Source organism: Lynx rufus, unplaced genomic scaffold (genome assembly GCF_022079265.1).
Source record: "Lynx rufus isolate CCGP_SWC_20201006 ecotype Redwood Valley unplaced genomic scaffold, mLynRuf1.p SCAF_4, whole genome shotgun sequence".
Lineage (NCBI taxonomy): Eukaryota > Metazoa > Chordata > Mammalia > Carnivora > Felidae > Lynx > Lynx rufus.
The window spans coordinates 109,197,412-109,220,865 of NW_025814856.1; the positions used below are offsets into that span (position 1 = coordinate 109,197,412).

The 23,454-nt window shown below is 34.9% G+C and overlaps 1 protein-coding gene across 1 annotated transcript in view; it reads right to left on the bottom strand.

The window, feature by feature from the left end:
• The window catches only part of MEOX2 (mesenchyme homeobox 2), a 64,320-nt gene extending 40,962 nt beyond the window's left edge, over positions 1–23,358 (bottom strand). The window contains exon 1 of the mRNA XM_047094755.1: positions 22,845–23,358. Coding sequence (XP_046950711.1) covers positions 22,845–23,358 — 514 coding nt within the window. The remainder of the gene's footprint in view (positions 1–22,844) is intronic.
• Between the last annotated feature and the right edge of the window lie 96 nt (positions 23,359–23,454).

The window sequence follows — 23,454 nt, forward strand, 5'->3', positions numbered from 1 at the left end:
GTTACACTTGCATTTAAAAAAAATGAGAAAGGAAGAAGCATTAGGATAAACTGGAGAAGAACTCTTGTCATTATACAGGTGAAAAACTTTATTCTAAGCTAAAAAATTACAGTAAGGAAAATATTAAAAAGTGATTCAGAATGTAAAATCAATAGTCTTTGGTAACTAAATAGATGAATAGCTCTGCTACGGGTAAGTGGCTTTCTTCTTTCCTTATCAAAAGTGTCATGATCTGTAGCTGAGTACTTAGAGCTAAGCTCATTCAGCATGGTTTGAGGAGTAAAATTCAAATTATTTCAATTTTCTCTTAATTGATGAATATATTAACGTCCATTAAATTGATTTGGTGGGCACCTTCATAAAATACGGGGCCTGAGCTTTTAGACACTTTTTGCTTTTTAAATCCACCACAGATTTCTTATTTAAGTAGAGCACTTTGCCAATAAGAGGCATTCAATATGCACATTATAAATGACTGAATGACTGAAGGAGTATGGAGATGAATCAATCATTCTAAAAATATGATCAACCATTTCAAACTGGCATTCTTAAATGGGTTTTCCATTTATGGCTGGGCAAACACACACTGTTCCCTGTGTAACACAGAATGCATTTATTATACGGCTGGCAATGATTAGGGCAGTTCTCTGTATAGCCACGAAAGAAAGACATTCTCTGAAAGACGCTAATGTCACAAAACCTAAGCCTGTGATTTTGGCATTATTAGCACCACTCTGCCTGCTTAAGCTAATTGACAAATTTTCCAGTCAGGTAATGACTGGCTAAGCTACCAAATACAGGTTCTACTACCATCACAGTTATATTTAATCACATTAGATAGCGTTATGAAATGGAAAGAGTTGAGTTAAATAAGCTAAGATAGAAATAATTTATACTTAGGCCTTAGCAAACTTACTTATCTTTATTTTAGGCAAGATCATCATTATGCCCTGGAACTAACAAGGACAAGATCACTGCTCCCTCACATTACTGTTTATTCTCTCTTCTGGGGTTGACTAAGGAATTCTAGAACAGGAAGTCAACACCACTACTGCTATTTTCCTTCTGGATTACTTTTGGAGGAAAAAATAAAATCAGCCAGACTATTAGAGAACTCTATATTCAGCAACTTTGAGGTCTTCAAAGAAGGGTACTATCTTTATGTAACACATAATACTTTTTCTTTAGGGAAGTGTTTGAGTTTGGGTGTTTTTTTAGTTCTCCATTTTCCTAAACTAAAAACAATTAAGTATATGTGGAAAAAATCTTGAATCAACTCTACTTATAATCAACAAAACAGTCTATATATCAAATGGCGTTTATAGCATGAGGAGAATATTAGCTGTACAATATTCTAATGAGGTGTTTTTTTTTTTTTTTTGAGAGAGAGAGGGTTCAATGAGCAAGAGATAGAGAAAGAAGGAGAGAGAGAGAATCCCATGAGAGGCATAGAAAAAGAGGAAGGAGAGGGAAAGAGAGGAAGAAAGAGAGAGAGAGAGAGAGAGAAGGAAGGAGAGAGAGGGAGACAAGTGGAGTTCACCCAAAGCGGGGCTTGAGCTTACCCAACGCAAGACTCAAATTCACGAACTGTGAGATCATGACCTGAGCCAAAGTCAAATCCTAAACTAACGGAGGCACCCAAGTACCCTCTAATGAGGTTTTAAGTGTCAGTAGATCAGAAATTTTGAATGATACTGGATTCAAAATAAAGAAATAAAGATAAAACTGAGAAAATTAAACATACCTTGTAGTTGCCAGGCAATAATATTTTCAAGGCTGAGTAATGCATTAATCCTGTATAGGAATATGCAGACTTTTAGTTTCCATAGTCTTATAAGCCAAATTTTGATATTTTTGGCTTAGAACAATGGAGCAACCCCCCATTCCTTAAAAATTTTCCACCTCCTCTTTAATATCCACACAGAGCAGTGACTGATATTTTGGGTAATTTATTTGTATTTCATCTTGATATTTATAAAGAATGAAGCCACTCGAAAGGATTTATGACTGCATGCAGTGCATATGAAAATTTAAAAGTACAGTTATATTAACTCACTAAATATCTCCCATAATTAGAAATCAATAACCTAAAATACAATGTATTTTTCATGTTCTAGATTATCAATGGTGTGGGAATGGAGGCCCTAGAATTAAAAGCTCTCTATACCTTTTTATCAAATAACACACAGATGTACATTACTCCATCCACAAATATACTAACATCATGGTCATTCCGACATCTGCAAATAACCAAAGCTATATCTGTGGATAGAAAATCAACTTCTCATTGTAGCTCCCAATGACTATGGCCGCACAGAGCATCCTGGTATAACATTCTTTCATAGCCACAAACTGCATTTTGCTTTAAAGTATCGAGAACTCTAAAAACCAATATAATTATAAATCTGTTGATGAATAGGTGATGAGAGGAATGATTCAATTATCAAAAAGACATAATGAAATAAGAACTCTCATACTGTGGCCAAATCTGTTACTGTCCAGCAAGAAAAATATCTACAAAAATCCTATCTTTAAAATATTTTTATTGAAACATAATTGACATACATTGTATTAGCTTCAGGTGTCCCACATAATGACTCGACATTTGTATACACTGTGAAATGATCACCACAGTAAGTCTATTTACCATATGTCACTATACAAAACTACAAAACTTTTTTTCTTGTGATGGGAACTTTTGAAATTTATTTCCTTAGCAACTTTCATATTTGTAATACAATGTTATTGAGTATAGTCACCATACTGTACATTACAACCCCATATAATGATGATCACTAATTATCAGGGAAATGCAAGTCAAAATCACAATAAGATACTATCTCATATCTATTAGGATGGCTATTATAACAAAGAAAATATGACAAAAGCTGGCAGATTTGCAGAGAAAAGAAAACACTTGTTCACGGTTGGTGGAAATGTAAACTGATACGGTCATTAAGGAAAACCGTATGGAAGTTTCTCAAAAACTTAAAAATAAAACTACCATATAACCTAGCAATTCCACTACAGGGTATTTATTGGGGAAGAAAAATGTTAATTTGGAAAGACATCTGCACCCCCATGTTCACTGCATTATTATTTACAATAACCAAAACATGGAAACAACTTAAGTGTCCACAAATGGATGAATGGATAAAGAAGATGTGGTACAAACATATACAATGGAATATTACTCAGCCATAAAAAGGAATGAAATACTGACGTTTGTGACAACATGGATGGACCTTGAGTGTATTATGCTAAGTGAAATAAATACCATATGATTTCACTTGTATGTGGAATCTAAAAAACAAAACAAATGAACAAACAAAACAAAATACAACTCATAGATACAAAGGGGAGGGAAGTACAGGGTGGGCAAAATGGGTGATAGAGATCAAGAGGTATAGGTTTCAATTACAAAATAAGTAAATCATGAGGATGTGATACACAGCAAGGTGACTACCGTAAATAATACTGTATTGCAAATTTAAGAGCTACTAAGAAAATAATACCTAACATGTTTGAATGCCATAGCACTCCATGTATTTTTTAAAAGATTTTATGCTTTTTTAAGTAATCTCAACACGCAGTGTGTGGCTCAAACTTACCACCCAAAGACCAAGAGTCTCATGCTCCACTGACTAAGCCAGCAAGGCTCCCTGAACTGAATTCATTTTTAAAACAACAAAGGAAGGTGCAACCGTTTTGAAGGCAGAACTATTATAAATAATTGCACAATGCAGGCATCCTTAAAGTAAGGACAGATTAGTGTAAGTCAGACGGTGAGAAGCATAGGTGTAATAGTAGCATCATTCCAGTCACTGAGCTACTGGCAGACTCAAAACAACTTGCAGTTTTGATCTCCCCAGTTACACTCCTAGACCTTTCAATGTCATGTATTTGGGAAAAAATCAAATAAATAAACACACACACACACACACCCCTGAATACCTGAATTAAGAAGTTTATCAAAACTTGAGATGAAAAAATGTTTTAGTTCTAATGAAAATTCTACTTTGTGTCAATTGATTTTTGTTTTTAGTATTATGATTATTGAAATGAGTATCAATTACAGTTACATGTGCTCAAAAAGCTAATAACTACATAGAAAAGACACAGGTTGAGAGACTAATTCTTTTATTGAGACAAATAAATTCTTTAATCAAAAATTAAGGATGCACACAAAATATTGAAAAAAATAGCCATGTACCCCTTTTTAAATTTAATTTTGACATACATTTTCAGTTTCCTTTTCAATGGCTGTTTATTTCTTTAGAATCTTACTTGTGTTTTGGTCTTTCTAGGAGTTTTAGCATTTGTCTTCTCTTTTTGTCCTGCTTCTTATGTGAACTTGTATTTCCCTAGTGGATTGATGGCTAGCATGAATGTGCATTTATTTTAAAGGAATTAATTTATTTCAGTTGACATAAATAAAAATAAAAGATAAGTCTGTAATTCTGAGATTAAATAAGCAAGTGAACAAAAAACGCCCTTAACATCTGATGCTTGATATTTACTCCTTAATCAAATTCCTGCCTTACTAATAAAATTTCTTATAAAAGGATCAATTACCATTTGATTTAAAGTTGAATGTGAAATAAACTAAAGATAAAAAAAAAAAAAACTAGAGGGCTAATTCATTTGAGGGCCACAGACTTCCAGATTTCTAGCCTTTCCTCTTCAAGTTTCCTATGTTCCCACAATTCAGGCTTTCTACTTAAGACGTTTCCAAGGGCCCTACAAAAGTTCATTCTTGGCTTCGTCTCTGCACTTGTGCTGAATGTCAAGGTTTGAGGTTTGTTTGAATTCCTGCTCTGTGGATATCTGCTGGACTTTCTAGCAGGTGTGAAGACCCCACGGCTCCTTCTGTTGCATCTCATTTCCACTTATTAAATACTTTATCTTGGAGGATGAAGCAAAAGTGACTTTCATGTTTCCTGGCAGTCTCTTGCTTCAAAGGACTTAATAGTGATTTGTTTATTTCAGAGGAAATGGAGACCAGTCAGTGATGACAGATTTATTAGTTAAGTGGACATCACACACACAAAAACCTTTTCTTACAATTCAGGATTCCTTCTAACCACACTCTAAATGTTCAAGACGATGTCATGTATTTGCCAAATCAAACCCATGTGATTCAATATAGTCAAATTTGTGAATTGATATGACCTCCTCCTTCACATACACTTCCATGATAACTCAGAGAAGAGAAAATGAGCAAAGAAAACAAATATTACCCTAAATTAAAAGAAAAAAAAGACATCCTGATGAATTGGTGACACTGAATATGTTTTGTGAAATCACTGAAGGAATACTGAAACAAAAACTCATGAATTGTAAGGATTTAAGTAAGATGCTTGGGATTCAGAAAGAGCACTTACAACAAAGCAAAACCCTCAAACTCTTATCATGAAGTAATTTCAAGTATAACAACATTACAGATTTGTTATATTAATCACTGATAAAATATTTCTTAATGTTTAAATTTTCAGAGTAAATTTAAAGAACAGACACCAACTCCAGAATGGCCCAAATTAGCGCTGCTTAATGAATGACCACTTTCACCAGGAAATAAATGTCATGCAAGGAATACACTGGGATATCACCAATGGAAATTTGATCCCTTCCAGATTCATTTTTTAAAAATAAGCTAAGTATGGGGCACCTGGGTTGCTCAACTGATTAATCGTCCAACTTTGGCTCAGGTCATGATTTTGTGGTCCATGAGTTCGAGCCCCGCGTCGGGCTCTGTGCTGACAGCTCAGAGCCTGAAGCCTGCTTCGGATTCTGTGTCTCCCTCTCTCTCTGCATCTCCCCTGCTCATGCACTGACTCTCTGTCTCTCAAAAATAAATAAACATTAATAAATAACTAAATAAAAATCAGCCAGCTAATGTTCACTATTCATTAAAATTAAATGGACAATGGTAATTCAATGATAATATTGGTAGTCTAAAAAAAAGTAGATTTTCATGCTATCATTACTCCTATTGTAGAAAGTAACCAGTTGAGCAATCTTCAAAAGGAAACTTTCAGCTATTTGACATCTTAATAAATAAATGGGATGAAATTTTCAGATTTTAGAACTAAGAGAAAGATACCAAATTGGAAGTTATCAGTCCCAGCACTGCATACATTATTTTAGGGATGCCACTCTCTAAGCCTCAATTTTCTCATCTTCAAGATTAAAGGGATCGTTTTGATGAATTCTGGAACCCCTTCCAGTCCTAACACGGCCTGTGGGAAAGTCCTAACAACTCTCAAGATAAAGATGGAGAGAAATGCCAACAAGACTGAAGAAAGGAAAGCTAGGAAGGATTAAAAGTCATTTCACTTATTTCATGATATTCATCTCTACTCAGCCCTTGAAATATGGGAGAGCTAATGACATCACAGTCACATCAGTAAATTGACTCCACACTGTCTTCTGTGGGCCTAATTCTCCTTTGCCTTATAAAGGGAGAATTTCATGCCAAAAATAATGCAACCTATATATTTAATCACCTAGCAAGATCTCTTACCTTTCACTCTGATTTTATCAAATGACATCCTGGAAATAATAGTTTTGAACTGAAAAGTTTAGCTACCTATGATCAATTACTATCCCACAAAACTTGGTGCTTAAGACAATGGAAAGCTTAAATCTTAACACTGAGGATATGAATGAGAATGTCCTAGAAACGCATTTATGCCTGAGTCCAAGAACCCAAAAACCTACTCACCATTTCATATCTTCTTTATCTTTTTCTACTTCAAAAGTAGAAAGTATGGAGTGAGAGGAACTGAGGCATTTTCTAAAACCTTCCTGGACTTCTCTGGGTATTTTCATCACCTTTGCTACATTATTATATGTTCTATCATTGTATTACGTTCAGTCATTTCCATCTTTGTCTTCACTACTATGCTCTGGACCCTTCCAGAAACCTCAAGGTGTTCTATTCATCTTAGTGTACCCACCACACAGAATCAAGACCCTGGCACATAGCAGGCCATACTCGAATGTACACTCTCCACTCATAAAATTCTAACATGAATGTATCCAGTGATATCTTTGCTTCACATGTAGTGCTAGTATTGTCTTTTCTCCCACAAATTGCTAGCACTTCAACCACTTAATTATCAATTAATCTTTATAAACAATGAGTCCACTGATGAACAGTCTTCCTGCTTCCCACATATTCAAAACCCTCAGTTGTGGCAACCTAATTGTGTAATGTATGGCCCCAGCCAAACATGCACAGATGTTTCACAGTACAGATGTGATACTCCCTATACTCCACTCTTCATTGCATTCGCTCTTTTCTCATGCCAAAGTGAATGCTTTATCCTCATTTTTCCCCCTAACGTTAAAAATCTCCTTTAATAGTCCTCTCTGTCAGCTACCTGACTTGCAATTCTGGAAATCACACCAGGGACTGTGAAAGACCAAATCTTTTGAAAGGCTGTAAAAGTTAATAATTCTTTGTCATTAATTGCCACTGTCTGATTCTATTAAGTTTTCATACTTTCCCCCTGGAAAATCTAGTCTAATTCCTGGCATGTTCCCCACCCTTTCCCAGAAAAATGTTCTCCTCCCTATTCCTCAAGAGGCCTGGAAGAATCTCCCTAGTTGACCTTACATTTTTAAATATGCTTTGTTTGCCCTCTCTACTTCCAATATTCTGGGTTTTTTGTTTTTTTGTTTTTTTACATTTACATCCATTATTATGTTGTGTTTTACTTTATTTTAATTCTGTATTTATAATTCAACCATTTAATACCTCTGACTTTGCTTTTATGTTGCTAACTGTCCCAATCCCAGGATTATATATTATATTTAATTAATAATCATTTAGGATACATTTTGGCTTCTTTAAAATGAAGAATGTATTTTATTTTAGTGAACATTTGGTTGACCAAGCAAGCAAGCATTTATCCAAAAAGTCTTATTTATCCAAATAATGCTCTTTACATTTCACTTTTCAGATAAGCTTCAACTTTTACAGTTAAACATTTAACTGTATTTAGCTTAGTGTGGTATTTAAACTTGCATAATCTCTTTCTCCACTTGAGGAGATTCCCATCTTTGGGGACTCTTTCAGTAGCTGAAAAGTAAGGAAGTTTGTCTTTGTCTAGAGGCACTGTTCAGTGGTACTTTCTGACAAATGGAAATGTTGTGTATTTTACTGGTTAATACATTAGCCAGCAGGCACATATGGCTGGTAAGTATGTGGAATGTGGTTAATGATGTTGAGAACTGATTTTTAAATTTTATTTAATTTTAATTAATTAAAATTTAAATAGCCATATGTGGCTAGTGATTACCATACTACAGCATAGAAGAGTATTATGATTATTGGTGATACACACAGTTACAGTTACACAAACGGCCATTTTTAGGAAATGAGCAACCAACCAGGTCTGACATTGCCCTCCACGTGCAGAAAAGGATAAAATTCAGAATATAAAGTCCCTGCTTCTCAGAACTTTTCAACCTAGAAACAATATTCTAAACCAGTAATTCTCAATCTCAATCTAGAATCACTTGAGAGTTTTGAAAAATACCAATGTCCAGATGAAATTAGATATCTGAGATTTGTTTCAAAATAATTAAGACAAGGTGAAGGAGGAGTAGGATGGTATAAATAACATATGCCATGTGTTGATAAATATTGAACACAATGGGCACATGAGTGTTATATGATGTTCTCTATTCTTTAAATGCTATAATTTCATATTATAAAATTCAAAACAATTCCAGATTAACTTAATCATAATCTGAAGCATCAGTATTTTTTAAGAGTGCCCTACTCACTCCAGTGTAATGTCAGTGTTGAATTACTGGTCTGAATAATGTAATCTTATGATACCATGTTAACAAAAAAGGCCAGAAGTAAGAAGAATCTGCAAGTTATTTTTCTTTATGAAATGAAGGAATTGTTGAAGTAGAATCAGTATCAGTCATGGATAACATAACTTCTGAAACTTGTCAAAATGTATTGCAATACAGATAAATTTTAACTCTTACAGAAATAATAACCCAACCAACTCACATGCACAGGTAGGCTTACTGCAAACTTTCCTTTCATTAGTTTCTATGATTTGTGACTAACCTCAGACCCACAAGTGAGATGATTTCTTTAGCTTGCTCAACCCTTACTATCAGTGCTCTTTCCTTTCAGGCCAGGCTCCCTCACATGTGGCCACTTGTCAGTGTCTTAGATCCACATTTTCTCATCATGTAGCATTCTTTAAATATGGTTAACCAGTCATACTCAAAGCAGAACCCAAGGCATTGTGGATTGAACTAGCATCATTGCATTACTTTTCTCATAAAAGGGATTTTTCCTTTCTTTTTAATAATGCAACCTATTTGAAAATAACCCTTTTTTTCTTTTCCACATCACCAAATATTTGTGCCACTATCCAACACAACACTGCAGATCAATTAATATTCTATATTTTCCCCAATTGCCCCATGACTTCTAGTTTAATTTACTTTTTTGGCTTTGTTGGACAGACATTTTAAATACTATAATTACTTGGCTGTATGCAATGTGCTCAACAATGCATGGCATAACTTCACAGAATATTTATAGAATCTCATGTTTCACCCAAAAATAATGGAATGAGGCATTCCTATACATTAATTAACAGGAAGTTTGGCTTAACAATCACTGAACTGTTGAAAATATAGACACTTTAACTTCTAAAATGTAGGATTTTTTTTTGCTGACTTATGGTAGTTTTTAATAAATGCATATTTACTTGTGTCCTGATTTACTCATAAGTGGTAACTATAAACCACATAATCACAGGTATGTGACCTTAGAAAGCATCCATAAAAATCAATCAGAAACAAACACAGATCATTATTTAGGGTGGATATTCATTAAACTCTCCTGAGAAGTGTCATAAACAAGCTTTTAATGACAATAATGAATATATATTAAATAAAGGTATTATAGGCTATGGGATCAAAATAAAAGATAAATCTGGCAGGCAGCATAGAGATAAATACACACACACACACACACACACACATAAGTACATGTAAAACTAGTGAAATGTGAATAAAATTAATGGATGTATCAATATCAGTTTTCTGGTTATACTATTGTATTATAATTATGCAAAATATTACCCCTGGGGGAAACCAGGTAAAGGGCATACAGGATCTCTGTACTATTTCTTACAACTGCATGTTAATTTATAGTTTTCTCAAAACAAAACAAAAAAAAAATTAAAGGGGTAGGCATAAAGAAGTTTATTGAAGAAATATTGGTTAAAATAAAAGAAAACCCACTGTCAGCAAAACTGACCAAGCTGATCAATAAAGCCTTTAATGATTGAGTTGGGGGACTTTAGCTGGAAGCCCATTAATATACAGTCCTAAATTCCCACCAAAGGAAGCTAAATAGTAAGTAAGTAATATCACAAGTTCTTGACTAAATGGGAGATGCAAAAAATCTTGCAGAAAACTTCTTGACTGCAGCTATGACAACCTGTATTTAGGTACCCACATAAGAAATATTAGAACACTGTTTTAAAGTAACACAAATGCTAAACATTGTGTTCCGAAGACTACATGAAAAGATCACTTTTGGAGTGCCTGGGTGGCTCAGTGAGTTAAGTGTCAGATTCTTAGTTTCCACTCAGATCATGATCTCATGGTTCCTACATCAGGCTCTGTGCTGACAGCACAGAGATTCTCTCTCCCTCTCTCACTGCTCCTCCCCCACTCTTACTCCCTTTGTCTCAAAAATAAAATAAACATTAAATAAATAAATAAATAAATAAATAAACAAAATGCTTATTTAAAAAAGAAAAGATCACTTTGCTAGGAAAACACTTCTTTAAATTTCTATCAGTTATATAAATATGAGATTATAAGACACATTATTATATGTTACATTATATCTAATTACATGTTGTGTACATATGATAGTACACAAACAAAACCTGGTTGCACATAAGTAGAAAATCTAGTAGTAAATCATTGATGGGCATTAGCCACTTCAAGTAGCATTTGCATCAAAGCCCATAATTAAACATTCATACTGTGTGAAATAATTTCAATTTAATGTAGAATTCCAACAAGAGGAATGAGAGTCAAAATATTACGATATATTGAATATAGGATTCCATTAGGAAGAATGAAAAGAGATAAAGATACTAAGAAGATAACTACATCAGAAATCCTGGAGAGAAAACTAAATTAAGTGTAAGAGACATCAAAGTACAAATAAGAAAAAAAATAAAGGAGAATGTGGAATAGAATGGATTTGGGCCAAGCTGTGTAGGAAGAGGCTACATGGCTGAATCCTAAATATAAGTCTAGCAGAAAAGGAGAAATTATCATTTGAGACCATTAATGTGAAAGCAGTCTGAATGTAAATTAAAATTAACTACACAAAAGAGGAATTATGTTTTATTATTTTGGAAATGGTGTTGTGTTTAGAGAAAAAAAGGAAAAGAAAATTTCTTGAATGAACCAACTGCAGTTTTTTTTTTTTTATGTTTTATTTTTGAGAAAGAGAGAGCACCAGCATGTTCCTGGGGGGTGGGGGGTGGGGGCGGGAAGGGGCAGAGAGAGAAGGAGACTGAGGTCCAAGAGTGGACCTAAGAGTGGATCAGGAACCAGGAGATCATGCCCTGAGCCTAAGTAGGATGCTTAAGTACCGAGCCACCCAGGCACCCCCAACTGTATTTTTGATATTTACTTTTGTGTTTTGAGGTTCTAGTAAAAACCAAGGATCTGGAAATCATTATGAAAGGTCATTGTTACAGTGTTTCAGAAGTTGTATGGTTCAATGTATTGGAGAGGAGCAGACGGGTTTGGTGTTTACAGATTGTGAAGAAGATGGGTGTGGGCAGGAAAGGAGGAGAAATAAGGAAGGTAGGGCTGGCTAGCAAAGGCAAAATGGCCAACCACTAATATTTCTGAGTATTTTCTATGCAAGAAGACTGCATTCAAATAAAAACTAAGATCAATACTTATCCAAGAACAGAGATAAAGTTGATGACTTGTGACAAGGGAGAGTTTCTAAGTGTCTACTTAGAGCTATTCATTATTTTGAACACAAAAAAAACTAGTAATACTTTATAGGTAAAGCCCAATTTAGCAAAATTCACTTGAGTTAAAAATTTTAAAACAGAAAACAGATTCTTCAATTCACAAATGGTTACCCAAAATACTATTCTGTTTACAAAAATATCTATTATAGATATAATACAACAAAGTCCAGCTGCACATTACCAGATATTCAACTTTAAAAATGCTATGATTTATTGTATGAGGTGTTAAAAATATACAGGTCGGGGCGCCTGGGTGGCTCAGTCGGTTAAGCGTCCGACTTTGGCTCAGGTCATAATGTCACGGTTTGTGACTTCGAGCCCCACGTCAGGCTTGTGCTGACAGTTCAGAGCCTGGAGCCTGCTTTGGATTCTGTGTCTCCTTCTCTCTCTGCCCCTCCCCAACTTGTGCTCTGTCTCTCTATGTCTCTCAAAAAATAAATAAAAGTAAAAAAAAAAATTTTTTTAATATACAGGCTAATTGGTAATTGATAACAAGAAGTATGTCATTACAAAACTGAAGCTCGGAAAGTATAACAGTGTTTATATTCATAAAAACAGAATGAAAACTGACTGAGGTAACCATAAAATCAGATTTAGAGAGAGGTAGTTTACACCCAAGTAAAGCACTTTGTCAAATTCCATTTTATTCACTCAAAAGCAGTAGCCAACATTTTAAATGATGCTGAAATTTATTTTTATTGGGAAGACTAAAAACTTAAGGTTTCACAATATTTTATGAGATTTTCCTTTTAAGGGCACTAGGCTGAAGTCAGGATATGGAAGTTCAGCTTCCACTACTTGGCTGAGTGGACAGACATTACTTAATTTCTCTGGGCACATTCTCTCATCTAGGAAATACATTCATTGAAGTGGGTGATGCCTTGGGAGTCTTCTGGTATCTTGATAATTCAGATTTTAATAACCTATTTAAACATTAAAGATTGTAACTCATTAAGAGAACGGACCAACCAAGCCTACCTTGAAATCTAAGAATAATGAACTAGATAATGTCATCGGCCCTTTCTTATCACTGCTGTGTATTATGGAACATTTAATGTTCTGTTTGTCTTCCTGGACCCCACTCCCTACATCCTCTCAGCCCTTCCATTATCCAACAGAGAAGCAATCACTAGTCATTTGAATTCTCTAACTTTAACGATTATATTGCTATGAATCCAGAAACTTTGAAGTGTTAACTCTGGCATTTAGAATTTTAGTACAGTATTTGATTTTTACTTATTTGAAACTAACTGCCTCAGACCATCAGATATAATAAAATTTCCCTAAAGTACTTTTCTGAATTCCTCACATTGAACTGTGGGTGTAGGAGAGGTGACTAAGCTTACCAGAGTGAAATCAGCCAATCACCTAGGACTTGCAACTCAGGTGAGTAATATAAACAAAATCTCAAAAATTTATTAAATATAAGTAAACACACAAATGAGTAAAATATTGTTGCTTTTTTTCCAAGAAAAACAAAATTATCAAATAAAACTGCTTCTATTCATTTTATGAGGGATATATTTTTAGCTTGTCGTGCTATCTGCATATTTACCTTTCATCAGGGTCTCCAAATGAGACCACCAAAATTAAAAGGAACTACAATATGTAAATTATCTCTGCAGGAAACTTTATAATACGGCAGAAAGAATGTCATGCCTATCCTCCTAGTTACTGAAAACAGAGACCTGAAATTTCATTGTCATATTCAAATCCCTTTGATTTAAGTTCTGCTCCCTTTTGACTAAATAAATACCCCTCTGTAATGTTCCTCTTGAAAACAAGTGTTTGATGGAAAAGTGGCAGGAGACACCGGAGAAAGAAGGTTAGGCGATGCCCAAGCAAAAAAGGCTGTGGAATGGGAATCTTAAGGGTGATTAAGTGAAGGAAGGTTGCATCTCTTACACAACTTGGTCTACAACTTACTCTCCATTTCCGGAAAATGGCATGGGACTTACAGTTCTAGCGACAGTGGCAGATTATTTTAAATCTGTAGCTATCTTTTAGGCAAGCAACATTCCCTATAGCAATAGTAGTAGTAAAATACAAATAAACAGGCAACATAAGATAGAGCTTATTTTCAGGTGGGGCACACCCATGACATAACTGCATCTACCCTGATATAAAAATAACAACACTTACTGACCCAGACCTTGTTCTAAGTGCTTTATATTCATTAACTCACTTTAATTTTTAGGAAACTACAGAACAGAGAAGTTAAATCACAGCTAACGAGAATTAGCAAGACATTGGGGTTCTCCCAGATTTACACTGACATTTCTCCTCGGCAGCCTGCATTCCTCTATGACTCCTATGGATTTCATTACCAAGACTAGTGTGGTCTGCTTCATTGTCTTCTGATTATATTTGGCCAATGGAAGACAACAAAAGGAGATTGGAAGGCATAAAGATCGTTTACTGGATGATATTTGATACTGGCTGCAATCTTCCACCTGAGGTCCCCACTTTGCCAGAAGCCTTCTGTCCTGCTGCTCTCCCCAGATTCTGGATTCTTTCAATAGCTCCCTCTATTTGCCACCTCAGGTTTAGAGAAGCTAATGGTTTCCAAATGTGGTCAGACCCTGGATGATTGACCATTTCCTGTTGCTTTCCAACATACTGCTCACCATCAAAGAGTCATCATCAAACTCTCTTCATCTTCAGTTATCCCTTTGAGTGTACCATCTATTTTCTTGTCTGACAGGATAACTAAGAAATAAGATAAATCCTTCAAGATTTATCAACTATTGGCTAATTAAGCAAAAACAATCACACACACACACACACACACACACACACACACACACACACACAATGTCTCTGCTACTTTTTATTCTCCCAAACATCTGAGAATGCAAGAATAAGTTTGGTAACGGTCATCTTCCAAGAACAAAGAATAGTTTAAAAGAAAAGATATCTGTAATTCCCTGAATTTTGAAAGCGGATGTCCAAAAGGTGATAATCCTGGAAATGTGCACAGCAGCAGGACCCCACATTTGGATGCCTAACCTCTGGCTTTCCTGTCATTTCAATCTATCGCAACGACTTACATCTAGATGCTGTCTAGTTTAATGCATCCAGACCCATTTGTATTTCATATTAAAAAATTCCCAAAGTAAACATACCCTGTAGTTGGAGAGATATTAATTGCTGAAGACAGTAAACATACTGAGAACTCATTTTACTTTTGAAAAATATTAAATAAAGAGAGACATCACTTAATTTTAATCTATCCAGTTACTAGTAAAGCTCTCTTTACATGGTTCTTAAAATGTGGAAGCCATTTGCTAAATTATCGGTGTCCTAAAAAATCAAGGCTACATTTTATCTACTTAGTTCCGACTAAGTTTCTGATCACACAATTCTATTTTCCTAAACTTCACATTTTAGCTATCAAAATAAAATCAGTCATTTCTGAAATTTACTTGGTATTCACTGTTCATTTGGTAAGAGTCACTACCCATTGTACTTTTTCTTTTAACTAATAAGAATATACATCAGTTTAATTTGATAGTTTTTCAGGAGGCTAAGAATGATAATCTAAAAGTTTACTGAACAGTCCAGACAATATAAGAAGCCGCCTCTATAGACATTTGACTACACTTCACCACTACGTTTGCAAATAGCTATCACTTTGCAAAAAACTAAGTTTTTATTTGGGTGTCGTTTCTGGCAAAGCTTTAAGGCTACATTTTCAAAGAGCAAAATTCCAGGCCTTTAAAATTCTACTGGCATCCACCCGCCTAAGCTGGACCCTCCTCTACGTTTCCGCAGAGCCTGAGAGAGAGATGACTTCATCTTAATCATTTTCTTGCCCACAGTCATGTAAGATAACTGAGGGGTTTTCTTTTCTTAGAGCATTATGGGATCTCTTGAAGTGTGTGGAGAATAATGAGCTAGAGGAAGAGAAAAACAAAAGAAAACAAAAACTGCAGGGGAGTTGGCAGATTTGACTTTAATGACTATCATTGATTACCAGCTTCGGCCCGTTGGACTCTCCACACAGCTGTATACGTTTCAAACCTAATATTTTACTTTCTAACTGGAACATTTAACATCATGTTGAGGTCTCTGATGTGTATGCTCCACTTCAGATGATCTCTTATCAAGAAATTAAGTTTGGAATTCTACCAATTTATTATTGTGTGTTTATACATATATATCTTCACATAAACAGATTTTTTAAAAGCGTGCTTGAAGAATAGCTGCCATGTCCTAGTTAATTTAGCACCCTCCCTGTTTTCTCTTCACCACTAACCTTTCTACTAAAACACAGTAGAAACTAATAACTATGAAAAAATAACTCCTTATATTCATAATTCCAGCCAATCTAGTTCACCCAAGCTTCAAGAAACATACCTAAAACATATTAGAAAGCTTATGAAAACAAAGAGGACATTTAAATACATTTGAAACATTCAAATTGAGTTGATTCTATGAAATTTTGAAGAGCAATGATTTTTTAATTTAAATCTGTAATCAAAACCCTAACGGTTTACCACTATCACTTATTCCCTTGTAAACTTTTACAGTAAAAGTAAAATTCTAAGGATATAAGAATTAAGTCACCAAAATACACAAATAGCTTAGAATGATTAAACTTTTAGCAAATGCTAACTTTTTAAAGAAGCACAGCAATAATATCATGTAGGTTAAGATCAGATTTATTAATTTTTAGACCTAAGAGAGCTGATTATGTCTGAAAGTATTTTTCCTCTCTTTCATACAAAGTCTTCCCAAGAATGTATTCATATAATACAGATTTTACTTGATGATTCTCGTTCATATGCACACGTAAGAAATAAAAAAAGTGTATCATAAATTATTTTCAAACCCTATGAAAACCAGTATTCTAATACACGATACCAAATTTACAGAGTAATGTGTAAATTCAGAAATATTATATTGCTGTGGAAAATGTAACATCATAAATGAAAGTTTTGTGAATAATCAGAAACTTTTTTTACATATTTAAAATTCTAAACAGAGAAATTAATAATTGACCTATTCGACCACATATGAATGCATACTCTTACCAAGTAACTTTCTGTTAATTTAGTAACAAATATATCAAAAGGTTTCAAATAGAAATACTTACTCTAAATTTAAAAGCTATGTCTCAAATTTATACAGATGGATCAATAGATATATTTTTGGTTATTTGGTATCTTAAAATACTATCAAACACAACTTACCGAAAGGGAAAATAAATTCCCCACACTTTTATAACATAAGTGGAAACCATTAGAGAAAGGGGCATTAGATTTAAATTAATTCTGCTTCCACATAGGTAATGCAAATTGAAGGCTGAGACCTAAATGACCTTTACCATTGTAAGTTTTGCTCCATGAGAGCAATAAAATATTCTGCAAGGTTTTCTCCAGTTGGATTTTGAACCTCACCGATGACTAAGATTTAGGAGTAGCGCGGAATGTTGCCACTGACTTTTCTTTACGGTGTTCCTCCATCCCTGCGTGCGGGTTTTAGTTTAATACAACTATTCCAGTCATAAGAGCATCATAACAAAAACAGGAAAATTGTTAGTGCTTCCTTTTCTTTACAACCTTTACAGAAAGCTTATTATTGATAACTAAGCCATACTAATGACTAAAGCATAGAATACGGAGAAATAAGTTGTGACAATAAAATGTGTTTTATTGGTTAAATACATTAAGTAGGAAATACATCATATCTACCTCAATTTCTAATTTGCGGACTTTGGTCTTGGTTAGTATTTCACCTTTTTTTTAATATTTAATTTAATTTTATTTTTATTTTAACCACTAGAATCAGTCACAAGTACCATAATGCAGGAAATATAATTTAACTGGCCACTCAAGAATTAATCCTTCTTATTTTATGATTTCAATCAAGGGGGGAAAATGCTACTCTTGATAGGCTCACTTCATGTGCTAATATATTTTCCCAGAAAATATTTTACTATTATAAAAAAACATTATGGTAAAAATATAGAAAATTTGAGAGAGATAAATCATCCACAACTATTAACTCAACAAATATTAAGAATTCCTAAATGTATTTTATTCTCTAATATTTTCCCATTCTTAGCATGCATCTTTCATAGATGTTTATAATCATTATAGCAATGCTTAGAAGAGAGACACGCTCTGAAATTTTAGAAATAACTACCTAAGTGAACACAGTGTAAAAACTAAAATACATTATTCTACTATATTTAAGTTCTCATTTGAAATGAAAACCTAAAAAGTCCTCACATCTTTGTTTCTGGCTGCCATTTTTAATACAGTTAATAAAATTGCACAGCATATATATGTCTTAATATAGTAAATGAATAAAAATGGCACCATTACCAGGCCAGGTACATGTAATAGATTTATATGTGGGACTTTTTACATTATTCAGCTATTAATTCATATACAAGTTATTTCTCAAATTAAAAAAAAAGTTAATGTTTATATTAAATATGGAATTAGTCTCTCAAATTTCCCTGGATCTAAGGGGAAAACTTTATCTGCTTTCGTGATTTCACTTTTTGTATAAAATTACTTTCTTAGAGCATTTAGAACCTATAGTAAACATTATGTTATCATAAATGCCAATGCTTTGATGAAGGGTCCATGTTTCCAAATCACACAGAGGGAAAACAGGGTAATATACTTAAAACGTTTTTTTTTTCTTTTTTCAGTTTATTAGTAGAGATCACCTTACAGGGTGCCAACTTAATGGTTTCCATTGAAAGTTACTATAAGTAAATATTAAAATTTTAAATATTCAGCACTGGGTTTTTAACCCAAATGAAAGTTTTAGCAGTACCATGGCAAGTATTTAATGTTTTTCTTTTTCAAATGAACTATAAATAAAGATAGTTACAAAGATTTCAAAACCATTTCCATTTTTATTTGCATTATTCCTTCCACTCATTGCTAACTTTCAACAATAAGGCACCTTAATTCTAAAGGGAATGCTGGTCTTGACTTTTGAGTGTAATCATTTGAGACACTCATGGAGGTCAATGGTACTTAGAATTTTTTATGTCAGGTCACCATTTTAAAATGTTCACACCTAAAATTAATCTACCACTCTAAGAAAAAGACTTAAATGACATTTTTTTTTATTCCATAGATTTGAGACACTTAATTTGTTCAATATTCTTCTATAATTATCAAGATCCAATAAACATTTTTTTAATTCTAAAACAAATGCTGAAAAGCCATAGCCCAGTAACATAGAGATAATAATATTAAAGTAATTATTCTTCCTTCCATAAAACATGATTGAATTATCTGGAAAAAATCACAATACGGTACCAGAGTTAGAGTGGGTAAGACATTGCTCTGTATTTAAGTTCCAGCTTATTAAAGTAATACTTGCTTGTCATTCTGCATAGCCAAGCATATAGGCAGATATAATTTGATAACAAATATTTTATGATTATTGTAACTATAAATATTTCTAATTTTACAAGAATCTAATATTATTCCAAACCTTATAAAATCCACATCCCCAAACCTCCCTTCTTTTTAAATATAATTTTGATTTTTTAATAAAATATGTAGTTATTCAACTAATTTGAATAAGAAATATTTACATATTTACACTGTATATTGCCTGCATAAAAAGTAAAGTTAAATTGACTAACCTGTTTTCATTATTTTAACTAAAAGTGGACAGTTTATACCTATTACTACATTGCTTGGAGAACAATCAAATGTAATTGAAGCCAAGTAATTCACACTATTTATAGACATTTTTTCAGAATCACCTGCTTTGTATAGATTGTTTTAAGTGCAGTTGTAAAGTTTTGATTTTTAAGAGTTCCTTTGAAGACATCACAGATGTTGGCTTTGCTAATAATGCTGGAAAGCATAGGAGGTTCAAAGTTGCAAAAATGTTTAACACATATAAAAAATAACAATGTGCTTCTCCATTAAACTTGGCTATTTTCAATTGTCAATAAACTATAATGAAAGCCCAAAGTCCATAAATAGTTGTTTCTAGACACTTAAGCTTCTTGAGTTTGCATATGTGTGTGTTTGGGAGGGGGGGATGCAAGTAAATGCACACTGGAAAATGTTACATATTATAGTTTTTGCATTGTTACCATGAATAAAAATTTAGGTCATTTTTCAATATTTTATGCTGCTTAAAATTCTATTCGAATTTCACAGGGTCATGCACACATATACATACACATACAATCTGGATATTACAAGTAAGGATACAGAATTTTGGTTCTGACTTTGCCTTGGATTTGTGTACTACATTTACTTTCAATTATAAACATACAGTAATTATAAACTTTCTAACAAAATATAAGTGGTTTCTACTATTCATGATACAATTTTAAAATTTCAAGAGTTCAGAAATTAATCTAATTTTTAAAAATATTGAAATATTAAAACTGTGCTACAAGCAATATGAGATATACATGTTAATAACATGTCAAAATTATAGTGTTTTTCTACATTGCTTTAGTTTCCACTGGATCAGGATGCCCTTATAATACTATGATATGAAGTAACTGTAAACATTAATATGGAAGACCAACTGAAATATCACAGGAGAAAGATATCTTGAATCTAAATCTATCTAAAGATCTAACAAATATTAACACAAATAATGAAACTGCCAAATCAAATTTTATTTGTAATGAGTATGCATATATTTAACTGAAAACCATCACCATCTTTCCTTTTAGTTAGTCAAAAAGTTCTTTCAAAATGTCCCAGCATGAATGGAAAACGCTCATCCTAACTCCCCAGTGATTCTACCCTGGGTGATGACTAACTGTATTTCCCACTCAAGATCTCATCTATTAATACTTTACATAGCTGATGCAGATTTTTGTGCTTGTTTTTCCAGCACGCTAATTAGTTTCAACATATAAATATAAACTTAGTTTGTTATATGGTTATTTCCCACCAAAAGAGGATAGCACTATTAGTTTTCTTAAGAAACTTATCACAGTAATTCAAGGGAACCTGTTCTTGAATCCCACTTTCTCTATTTCCCTCTGACCAAAATAATATGTGCCTATATGAAAATTCGGTTTACCCGAAGAAGCGTAGGTGCATTGATTCAGTTCAGGAAACATAAGGAACAGCCCATAGGTTTTTCACTGCATGAAGTTAAATGAACAGTAAGAGATTCTGTGAATTGCAAAAATGGACTGACTAACCTGAACTGGGATCTGCTTCCAAAAAAGTTACATTGATATCAAATGCTGAGCGTAAGACATGAACACTATTTTAAAACTGACTTAAAAAAAAAAATGAAGATGGAAACCTTCATGGTTAACCTCTCAACTCTGTCTTAAGAGAGTTTCACTTACAGTTAGTAAAAACCATTAGAAATGAATGATACTGCTGGTAAGTTTCTAACATACAAACTAATTTGTGATGGAGCATTAAAAGTTCACCCATGACCTTGAAAACTAGAAGCTGGATTTTAAGTTTGTGATAGAAGAATGTATCTCAGGCTAACGCTGAAGAACCAGTGATAGCTCAGCTGCAAAGGCACATGAAGTATGCGCCTCAAATTGCCATTTACGTGGGATCTTACCTAAAGCGTTATAAAAAACAAAAACAAAAACAAAAACCAAACACGTTCCAATCCTTCACATTAATATCTGCAGTTACCTTCTAGGACTTGTTAAACCAATCCCGCAAAGGAAGAACACTATGTAAATATTATACTGACCCAATGACACTTTCCAGAAAGCTGGAACGCAGGTTGCGATAGCTACAGAAGAAAATTCACAACTCCCTTAATTGTAAAGTATCTTTTAACAATTTCACAACGTACAGATTGTTAAGGGCCTTAAAGAGTTGCCCGAAAAAGTTCAGTTCGTCGGGACTGCTACAATTTACTTGGCAGTCTATGCTTTCAAGCATCTGCGTTTAGTAAAGTTCCCTTTTGCGTGGCTACTCAAGTTATGCCCACGTAGATCAGCGCCTCCGGCGCGCACCCTCGCACACCAGCCTCAAGCACGTAGAGAACCAACATTACCCCGGTTGCTGTGTGTTTCCAAACACTTGCCTCCCCTAATACTCAGCTGGAGGAGAGCTTACTTTCCACATTGGCAACTCAGAGATTCTATTTAGATTAGCACCACACGAACACAACTACGATTAAAAAATCGTTTTTTTCCTCAAGAGTTTGATCATGTATTTATTTACCAATCTCTGACACATTCCTTAAAATCATCTGAATTCCTAGATTGTCTTCTTCCCCAAGAAAGGGAAATTTTTACCATTTGGAATAGGGTGCTATTTAAAGAACTCTGAAATCAGAATAATAAAAAAAACTAAAACTTTTTTTCTCATACGTGCTGCCAAGTTCCACTGCAAGTTCCAAATATTGTGCAATAATTTGGAAATCCAGTTAACGATGGGAAAAATCGAGCCACTCGGAGTCGGGAACTTGCAAGGGAAAAGTCAAGGAGCGGCAGCCGCACGCACGCCCAGCGGACGCTGCATCCCAGGGTGCACTCCCCTCCCCACCTCTCAGATGGAAGGTCACGCTTCGCAATCGATTTCACATACTGTCACTTGTCCTTTTTTTCTTAACCCTCTGGTAAACTAGTTGGAACCTTGGAGAGCTTAACGCCGTTGGCTGCAGGGTTGCGCTTGGAGAAACACGTGCCCCCAAGTAACAGGACGAAAGCAGCCCCACCGAATCTGGCGGCGGGGAGCCAGAGAGGACAAGACGTATACCATATTCCCTGCTTCCTCACAGTAGTGTGAGAATCTTCCCAGTCATCTCCCCGCCCCCTTTCGCCGACAGTGCCCGGCGCGCCCTTACCTGAACTATCGCTTTTCCTTTTGCCGCCACTTCTCTTCTCCGCCTCCGCGGGTGACAGCGCCTGGCGGCCGTAGTCCCCTGGCGCGCACGCAGCCCCGGTCGGGGTGCTGGAACCCAAGCTGGAAGAATTGGAACACAGGACCGGCGGGCTGCTCCCCAGCTCCGGGGGCCCTCCCGAATCCGGCTGGAGGCAGAGGCTGTGACGAGCCGCACTCGGGGGGGAGGACATCTGCGGGAGGTGCCAGTTGGTTTGCAGAGCTTGGTGCTGCTGCTGCTGGTGGTGGTGGTGGTGATGATGGTGGTGATGGTGGTGCCCCCTGTGATGCTGGCTGGCAAACATGCCCTCCTCGTTGGGGTATCCCGCGATTATGCAAGACGAGGAAGAAGTGGAGAGCTCGGGGTAGGACATATGGTCAGATCTTCCATGGAGGGCGAGAGAGGACTGGGAAAACGGGTGCAAGCCTTGCGCCGTGGCGTGAGGGCTGCGCAGGCAGCCAAAGAGCGGGTGTTCCATAGCATGCAAGTCTCAGGTTCCAGGCAGAAGACTTCACGATGGTTCCAAACGCTACCACCCTGTCACTTTTCACTAGAAATCGTGTTTTCCCCCTCC